At 38.5% G+C, this 10011-nt stretch overlaps 3 protein-coding genes across 3 annotated transcripts; all 3 read right to left on the bottom strand.

Moving 5' to 3' along the window:
• On the bottom strand, positions 1-4893 carry LOC143449050 (exportin-7-like). Its single transcript, XM_076949089.1, has 11 exons — positions 4753-4893; positions 4336-4429; positions 3595-3705; positions 3422-3503; positions 3095-3203; positions 2603-2817; positions 2277-2415; positions 1497-1699; positions 1312-1410; positions 863-999; positions 1-773 (listed from the first exon to the last, which is right to left on the bottom strand). Exons 2-11 carry the CDS (start codon positions 4398-4400, stop codon positions 650-652), a joined length of 1284 nt encoding a protein of 427 aa, XP_076805204.1. The 5' UTR covers positions 4401-4429; positions 4753-4893; the 3' UTR covers positions 1-649.
• On the bottom strand, positions 4426-6487 carry LOC143449889 (calcium-binding protein 39-like). The gene is made up of 4 exons (XM_076950217.1): positions 6356-6487; positions 6149-6274; positions 4753-4895; positions 4426-4429 (listed from the first exon to the last, which is right to left on the bottom strand). Exons 1-4 carry the CDS (start codon positions 6485-6487, stop codon positions 4426-4428), a joined length of 405 nt encoding a protein of 134 aa, XP_076806332.1.
• LOC143449888 (calcium-binding protein 39-like) lies at positions 6362-7277 on the bottom strand. The gene is made up of 4 exons (XM_076950216.1): positions 7243-7277; positions 6945-7062; positions 6710-6824; positions 6362-6524 (listed from the first exon to the last, which is right to left on the bottom strand). The coding sequence occupies exons 1-4, from the start codon at positions 7275-7277 to the stop codon at positions 6499-6501; spliced, it is 294 nt and encodes a 97-aa protein (XP_076806331.1). The 3' UTR covers positions 6362-6498.
• Positions 7278-10011: the final 2734 nt, after the last annotated feature.

Here is a 10011-nt window from a genome sequence, read left to right as displayed (position 1 = left end):
TTTGACATAATAATTTTTTTAAATTTTTGTTTCATATGATTATGAGCAAAATATACCAAAACCAGACGCATATACTTTTAGATGTGATAGTTTTAAGTAATTAGTACTGCACTTGGAGATGGATGATTGTGTTTACATGAAACTAAACCTCTTTTCAAGCAGTTCCAAAGTAAACAAATTTCCACTCTGCGGCAAGACCAAGAAAATTCATGCAAAATGTCGCCGAATTTCAAGCTCTGCACTCACGTGAACATTAGACGAAGTGAAACAAGCAGCCTAAGCTACTGTACGGACCACAGCAAGTTGTATAAAGCAACAAACAAAGCATTAATTATGTCGTTGTATTTGAAAAGAACGCGCTTTCACGGTCGTTTGTTGTCCGGCGCATTATTTAACTCGCTGCAGAACAAGCACCATTCAGCACAGATTATTGCAAAGGAAATCAGCGGAAAACTGACGAATCAAACGATTTTTAGCGGCGAAAATGATTGCTCAATAATGACAGGTAATTGCGGTGAGATGTCACTTGTGATATTTCACACTCAAATTTTAACCGAATGAAAGCGTTGTTAATATGCGCGATAAACGACGACAAAACAGTGGAAAGTCACAGTTTACTGCATAGCGAATTACGTCACACAAGCGCTTGTCACGTCATCATATTTGAACTGTTCGCGGTTAAATCGAGTCCAGCTCTAGTGTTTTGACCTGAACTTGCTGCTTTGATTATATCGTTCACCTCTCGTCGAAACATGGAAAGATTTTGCGTAAATCTGAAACACCAGGTTAAACCGACAATTATCCTACCAGCAAATTCAACCACATGCTCATGTCAAGCTTAAAGAAGCAACGCAAATTGCACCTGTCCCGTGTCTTGGAATGAAGATTCTTATCGACGCAAAACATCAATTGGTTAAAACAATTCGACACCGACTCGAGGTTCAGCCGCCCGTGTTCGACCCCGGGCTCGCAGAGTGTCTTCTGCAGCGTCGGCATGTGCTGTGGGAAGGAAGTTATCCTCGTAAGTTTAAGGTGGAAATTTTATCAGAGGCAGACATGCCTAGTACGCTCCTGGTTAACTACGTTGTTAAATGTAGTCTAGCATTTAAAAATGTTTTGCGCCAGAACTGCAGGAAATGCCTCGATGTAGCTACGGCTTAGTAGTTCTTGCACTAACAACAACATAGCTCAACAATTTGCAACAAATTAGATTTTTTGTCCCATTTTAGGAAAACTTTCATGGACTTGGCCGAGAGTTGCAATCTCAACAAGTGTTTTTTGGGCACCATAGCGCTACCACGCGTCCAGTACCTCTTCGTTGAGCAGGATAAGACCCAACAAAGGCCTGGACATGCTCCACTGATTCCGGCAATCTTCAAACATAATTGTGTGAAGCACGGTCGACAACGCCTGAAAAATAAGACAGTTATTATCTTAACAACTACAATAACGTTCTGGAACCGACAAATATTCGGTTAAAGTTGAAGCCACGTCACCGTTTGTAATATGTCCGGCCTGTCAATCATCATTTGAAGAAAGTGTTGCTCGCGTTGGCGGTCCACTTCATTATGTCGCCGCTTGAGGGATACGGCAGACGTGATGTCGCCGTTAGAGAGCGCTGGAGCCCGGTTGCCGATGCGAAAGAGATAAGTGACCAAGTGGTCCAAGGTATTGCAACAGCAAGTGCATATCACAGTGTCTGAAACAAGCGTCATATTATATAAGCCCGAACTTCATCAACTGCTGAAGTATGGGTCTATCTGCCGTGTGGGTCAGCGCTATCTTATAGTGATGTAGTGAATGGAGTGATTGTTACGTCATTGTAAAGGAATTGTTACTTAACAAAGAATGTACTTGGCAAGTTTTCAAATGGCCGCCTACAGTAGTGACAGTGAAAAATGCATATTTTAGAAAAACCGTTTTCTGGCATTTACTTAATTATTTTGGATATCTCAGTCGGATTGCCCAAAAATACGTCACATCCCGTTAGCCATAATAACTAAGAAAAATTTTATCAAGAAATTCGAACCAGTCGTAATTGAAAACTAAGGAAAAACAAATAATGGAAGGTGAAGTTGATCACGAAGCTAAATGACCAGCTGAACCCAAAAGAAATAGCTACACGTTAAAAGTATGGCAAGACCAAGACCAACAGCAAAGTCTTTCAAAAAATGTTTTCATGATCTCTTTCAAACATGTTTTGTGTTTTGTTTTCATATTTTCGCTGGCTTATAAATAAACAAACACATCAACACATAAGTAACCAGGCCACCTACCCAGGCCAGTAAGTCCATCAGTGAGAGTCTTCAATAAGTGATATACGACAGATGGAGGCAGCCCACTAACGAAGTTCATGTGATCCTGCATTGCAACTTCAAGCAGGGAGTAGTACGACGAACTCAACTTAGGGTAGTCCTGGTATAAAAGGGTAAAAATATTTCAATGCATTGTAAACTTTCAGGTGTTTAATCCTGTTTGTTTGATTATGTACATTACAGCTCAGGGAATGTGCAAAAAGTTTAACTCAAACTTAACCCCAACCCATAAATACAGACACACCCAGGTCATTAAATCTTATAGAAGACAGTTGTTGTTTGCTTACTAGAAAATGTGAGCTGTCAGTTGACATTGCGAGCTTCACAAATACATTGAGAGCATCTTCCAACGTAGGGTCGTTGTAGAGTTGAAAAACACCAAAGTTGACCAAACCGGCACAAAGCGCGTTCTTGAGCAAGCGGAAACAAAGCGACATCCCTTTCAAACGATGTGAAAATACTTGATCTTTTGGTGGCTCCCCCATTGCGAGAATACGATTACCTGCCAGATGAAAGTTGGCCGCATTAACACTGAATTCTGTAACTTACCTGTGAAATTTTCTTTGAAATTAGCAAACAAATTTATCTTCAAGACCACTTGGTACACAAATTTGCAAGCTTACTCGGCAATAGAAACGCATCAATTCAAACTCCCACCCTTCTGAGTTTTTAACAATTTCAAACCTGACCGTAATTCTTAGAATTGTCGCGATACCAAACTTACACACCTGAAATCAAATCATTTTAAACTTCCCAAATGGTGATCACACTTGACCTACCATATCCACAGACAAGCTTGCTGGCTTCCTTGAATAACAATATTCCATTCGAGGAGGCGACGTCAAAGTCCAAACGTTGTCCTCGCTTCAAAACCAACTCAGAAAAAAGCTGTTTAAAGATGAAGATGTCAAGCACATTGCCACGAATATATTGATGGAGATTGGACATGCAGTTGGGGATAACACAAACAAATAAAGACGGACAATGGGATACACAACTGGAAAGCTATGCATTGCACTTGACAATAACAAAAAACATTTTTTGCTTTAATATTTGCACGAAACAAAGATCACTTGAGGGCGCTAAGCAGCGGATTTTCTACCGACCTTCAAAACTGGGGTTGTCACATCCGGGTCATGTGACCACAGTTCAATCGATTTTTGAAGAATATCGGTGAAAGCCGGATATCTAGAAATAAAAAATTAAACCAAATAAACCACTAAATACAATTCCATCCCATTAACTTATCACATAGACATCTCATACCGCTGTCACTCACATGATATCAAATAGCATCATGTACGAGCTTTTCGTGTTGAAAGCATAAGCGAGTCCCCGACAGTCCCTTGTTACCCCGAGAAGTGTGCGGACAGCGTGAGACGACATTGTCCTGGAATTAACAAATGTTTGTTGTTTAGAATAATCTGCACAAAAATGTGTTAGTATGATGTTGGAATTTTTATCCTCGCTACGGAGAAACTCTTCACAACACTTCAGCAATGATTTCTCACAGCCACAGCATAAGTCGTCGCTTATCTGTACAATTTTCAATCTGACAAATAATTTTATATGGTCTTGCACAAATTTGTAGGAGTATATATTACATATATACCAGGACCTTTAGACAAGAGACATTATATCAACGCCTGGGATCACTACAACGGCAATTTTAAATACCTCGATGTCCACCACACCACCAAGTGGACAGCAATGATAATGACGGGACCTGAATCTTTCTGGCACAACATTATCCCAATAAACTAAAGTTCCAATTATATCAAATTTAAAAGCCCGCAACAACTTACTGTAAAAGAGAAGTCTATAATTTTGGGATGCTAAAAAGCACAAGTACCAGGGGCCATTGTCAAAAACATTTCTTATTCCGCCATTTTGGGTCACATTTTATTTCATATGTATTATATACATTTGGGATTGTTTTCAGTTGGATAGTACAAATGGGGTAATGTTCTTTAAAGAAAGTGCTATTCAGGAAAGTGTTGTAGACATTATGATGACTCACGCATTACTCGACGCGTTTTGTAACAACTGCTGCAATGAGTGAAAGGTCGTCGTCATGGGAACCATGAATCGAGTGAGTTTCTCTTCATCTTCACCTTGAAAATGAAAATGTTTGAATGAAACTTGATGCAAATATGAAAAGGAAATTGTAAAATTAGAAAAAACAACACAAATTCTACCACACAAGTGCAAGTTAGATAAGTTGCCATTTAAACCATTCTTTTTCCCGTATCTAAACACGTTTTGAATTAAATTTGGAGCAAGTTTTAAAGGCAGCAATTGAACTTGACATTTTAAAAGAATTGGTCACTCATATCAGCATAACCAATGCTCATTGACCTTAGGCGGTGAACCCAATGACATGACCGCTGCATTAAGCATGGTGGCATGCTTCAGGTAAGCATGGGATCAGTCTTACCTTGAAACGTGGAAAGCTTCAAACTGGATGTTACGGCTCTGATCACGAAGATTGTTCATCATGATCTTGAGGTTCTCGGGCTTGCTGATGTAACGCGTCATAATCGTGTAATTGTGACGATCTAGGAGTAGCTCACCCAGTAACTGGGGACAAATTATCATGAAATAAACATGTTGAGTTAATTTTTTATGACACAACAATGCAACATTGTTGCAGAAAAACAAATAGAAATGTCTTTCAACTTCCATAAATTGTCTTTATGATGTCATAGTAACTAGGCATTGAATTATCACATGGAAAGCAATTGCTCTTGCAACGCAAAGCAAGCTGAGGACATAAAATATGATATTGCAAGAAATCACATGATGTGTTGGCTCATATGGCTTGGTATGTGAAAGCGTTAAACGTGCAACAATGCAATGTCTAACATGTTCTATGAGGTCATTTTACTCAAAAAGCTGTGTGCTCTACTGTAACAATAATCCGAGACAGTTTGAATGAAATCCGGATAAAATAAATACTACAATCAACCGAAAATCTTCTCGTACAAGTCAAGCACATCCATTCATAAATTTTTCAACAGGATTGCTGTGTGTGTTCAAACTTACTGACTTGAAAGCACTTTTCAAAGCTAACTAATAAATTTACACGACCATAGCTTAGAAATTGTCACACCCCATGCAGAGCATAGCCTGTAACTAATACACACAGTAGAAACTTGACTTAGATTAATAGGATCATTTTCCCCACAATTTTTCTTGTCTTTTGAAATGTAATTAAGTTGACCGGTAACCAGCTTAGTGTTTGAACCACAATCACCCGATTGTCCACTCCCAATGCATATCACTGTGTTTGATAATCTCACTAATGTGGCCAGTCACTTTCACAATCACATAATGCTGGTGGACAAATGAGCTTAGTAATGCCTAATTGCAAATTAGGTGAGTCTTTGTGAGAATAGTACAACAAGGGTTTAGGACAATCTTTATCGTGAAAGGCGACTGGAGAAAAGGGGCCAACTTTGCTTTCGGCCAAATCCCTGAACCACAAACACCAGGTGATGGGGCATTTTTGGGACCTCTTCAGGTGGTCGTGTGTGGAAGACCAAACACCAAGATTCCACAGCAATTATTGTCACACTATTTTCAGTTTACATGTATGAGGCAATATTAAAAGTAAAGAACTTTTCAAGCAAAAAGCTCATTTACACATCGTATTGGTGAATAAAAGACCAACAAAATTTCAGAATGCACCACATATACATATACATACACTTGTACATGTCAACACTATATAGCATTGATAGAAATATATGTTGGAGTTTCTGAAGTAATTTAGGTTAACACATAGACATCAACTTTTAAGATAAAACGGCAGATACTTTGAAGTAACGAACCTTAAGTGATTGACGACGTGTCACGTAATTTTCCGACTCAAGCAAGCGGGTATAAGCTGGGAACACTCTGTCGTAGTTTTTAATCAAAAATTCAAAGCAGGAAACTTTATGCCGTGTCAGCAGGTCCTGTGTAAAAATTAATCCAATGTTACAACAAGATCGACAAATTTAACTTTGAGAAAACGACTCCAGCAAAAGCAAACTAACCTTAAAGGTGGCAAAGGCATCCGATGCAATATCAAAGGTAGACATCTCAACGTATTCGAAGAACTTAAAAAAGTTCTCAGACTCGAAAACAATTTTTGCGAGGGATTCATATCGGATGCACTCCCTCAGCATAATGCCGCAGTTTAAAGCAATGTCTGGGTCATTGTATCTGGAAAGGAAAAGTGGGAACTTTTATGAATGATTCTGTTTGGTTTTATGCCAAAAAATCACAAAAACAATGGCCGTTAAGTGAGATTTAGTGAGAAAATAAAATCCTTTTCTTCGACTTTAAATGAACGATACCAACATGAATTCTTCATTAGCAAGCTTTTTCAAAACAATGAACAGCCTAACCTTCAACTAAGATGTCCAATATGTTCTTCTTGTACAAGAATTCGACGGTGGGTTGCCTGCTGCCAATCTGTCGTCTCGCTAACGTGTTGAAGATTTGTGTGAAATCTTTTTTACCCTGATAATGTTAAGATCATTAAAATAGTTGGAATGGTGATTTAACTGCACAGGTTTCAAAACTTTGATGAACTTGGAAGATTTACAAGTACATATACAGCATGCACACATAGTTCACAACCTCAAAGTCAATCCGAGACAAGTTTTTCAAAATTATGTCGATGATTTCGCTTTTGTATAGTTCTTGGGAGAGTTGAGCCACAAGCTCGGATTGCGGCTCGTGTTGATCGGTGCCGGTTCTTCATCAGGTGATTCACCACTGATTCTTCTATTTTCAGAGACATTTTCCACTGATTCTTCTATTTTCAGAGACATTTTCAGACACCCACAGGCTTTCTGTTCAGCCTAGGCAAGTGTTAACTGAAAAACCTACCTAGCCTAGAACACCATTTTGCACTCAGCCTGTCACTGCAGCAAACCTGATTTTAGCAATCCTGCTCCACTGAGAGCTCATCAAAAAGTGTCGTGCTTTCCAGGTTGGCTATAATCACATTGTGAAAAATATAATGATGTGAGAGCAGATTAAAGAAAAAATGATTGAGTAACAAAAGTCAATGTTCAGCTGTTTTAGCCACTGCCCCTACAGCACTAGGCCAGTGCAAGCTGTGGCATGCAATCTCAGTCTCTCATCAATGTGTGTACGATAGCTCGTAAAGACAAACATGGACTCTTTGACTTTCACATCAAAACACGCAGTCATACAGAAATTCACAAAAGCAAACAAGTGAAATTCGACGGTATAAAGGCAAATTTAACGGCAGTACACAGTTGTAATAAATAAACGAAGAAATAAGTGCACATCAGCACGGCAGTAAGGTCTGCCCGTAAAACCAAAACTATACAACTATATAGGCTAGGCTTAGGATCCTTAAAGCCGTGGCACGGTTTCTTGTCAAAAACTGCCGCACTTTCTAACCTTAAGCACCAATAAATGGCCATTTTAATATCAAAATTTGTTCCATAGCCTAGGCCGGGCATTGACAGATCTGGACAGTCAAAGGCGAAAAATAAATAGGCCTAATACCCTAGCAGACCGGTACCGTACGATATTAAATTTTCAAACGAAAAATGGGCGTGGCTCGACTTTAAATTATTACGTCTCCATTATAGGCTACCGAAGTCCTCAAAAGTAATCTATTGCCGTTACCCCAACGCTGTGCCCGGCCCAACCAAGCCGTAGCCTAGGCCTATGCCTTTGTACGGTGTTAGTATCCAAGAAACCGGGTCAGGATTCAACAGAGCAGTACGCAGAAGGCACAGCAGAAAAAGCTACACTAGGTAAATATTACCAGTGTTGTCAAAATCAAAAATACTGATCTATAAAAAAAGATAAAACACTTTGAGGTCTACACATACGAACTGAACATGCAAAAACTGTAGAATAAACTAATTATGCTACTTCGAGTATTTCCTAAAGCGATAAAATTTCTGGCAGATAGCTTAGAAAATACTTGCGACTTGCGTACCCATATCTACCATTCAAATATCAACCATTATTATTTGCCCAAGTGAATGTGAGGGTAAATTTAGAATTTAAAGCTCCCTACCTTGTGTTTTTTATTGAACACGTTATAAATTGATGTGACCACATCTTTTTAACAAAATTGTCATCGCCAAACATTTATTGGTTTTCCTTTGTAAATAACCTAACATATATGACGAACATCTGCTTTTCTGTTATGGTTAATATGTGAAAGCTTATTACGTTTTGTGTTAATATAGAACTAATTTTTTTAAACTATCCTAAAACTTCACCCAAAACTCGGTCTAAAAACAACCGCAAACTTCTAGAAATGTTAAGACGTTACGTTTTCAATTCTTAATCTTAAAATTCCTACTATCGAGAACAGTTTAGAAATACAGCGCAAAAACAGTTTCGATGCAAGCAAACTTTATTTACCTCCTGTTTTCGAATCCATCTTAGAACTTCTTTTTCCTTGTCGTGGTTGCAATGAGTTATAATGAATCAAATTTAACGCATTCCACGTGAACGCACCGTAACCAGTGTTTTTTATATTTCGTCATTTTTTTCACATAAAACTTTATCTTTCATAAATTTAAAGATGGCTTTTGCTTTTATTTTTGTCTTTAGTCACACTATCATTTCGTAACTTGTTTACATTGGGGGTTTGCTTTGTTCGTAAATCGCAAGCATCTCGAATAAGTTCGGAAATTTTTACCCGGGCAGCTGTGTTAGCATTAATAGTTTTCAACGCTGTAATTAACGCTAGTTATTCTTCAAAAAAAGATTTTTACAAACTGTATGAGATCTATCTTTTTGTTTCAAACAGCTATTGTCTGCAGTTAGTGTGACGGCGACAGCCATTGTTTATCTGGGCGAGTTTTTTTATCTCAGTCTTACTGTCATTGTTTTCTGTCTGCAGGCGACAATATCCTGTCATGTAGGCTACTTTGCAGTGATCTACAATGAAGGCGATTGTTCACCATTATTAGCCTTTGATTGTTATCTTTAGTACTGTTTAATTTTTATTTTGTTTTTCTTGCCATTAGAACTTCAAAATATAGGAACAAGACTTGTAAGCTAGCTATAGTAAACTTGTTATTGAGTTAACATAGTCATATAAGCCAATCCCTATTATTGATGTTGTGTCAGTTGTGTTCAGCCGGGTGGAAATGTGTCTTCAAAGTCTAGATAAATCTTGTCATAGTCATTTTTATTCATCCATCTTATGGTGACAGGCCGTCACACAGGCCACACAGAGTCTCCATAATGAGATAACCAACAACACCTGGTTAATGGTCAAAATGAAGATGCTTGCTGATAGGCCTAATAATAATTCCTGAATTTTTATTCATCCATCTTATAGTTACAGACCGTGACCGTCTCACGGCTTCGTAAGCGATGGTCATCTGAATGATGGCGTAGCCATGGGCAACCCAATCTTCCCTATACACTCGCGGAAGTAGAAAGTAAGATAAGCTACTTAAAAAAAATTGACTTCAAACCCAAAACCTATTTCTTGTATGTAGGCTTTAACAACACAACCATATTTTTGCACCCCATTCGTCTACTTTCCGCCCATTAAAATGGTCCAGGGTACGGGAATTTCTTCCCATTGCAATGGTTGAAAATATGCCTTTCTTACCCTAGAGTTAGATATATGCCTTTGGAATGGGAGAATTTTATTTCGGCACAAGTATGGTTTGTGAACCCCATTCGTCTATTT

This window comes from Clavelina lepadiformis, chromosome 3 (genome assembly GCF_947623445.1).
Source record: "Clavelina lepadiformis chromosome 3, kaClaLepa1.1, whole genome shotgun sequence".
Lineage (NCBI taxonomy): Eukaryota > Metazoa > Chordata > Ascidiacea > Aplousobranchia > Clavelinidae > Clavelina > Clavelina lepadiformis.
The sequence above is the reverse complement of the archived record's forward strand: the minus strand, read 5'-3'. Positions and strand labels throughout refer to the sequence as shown.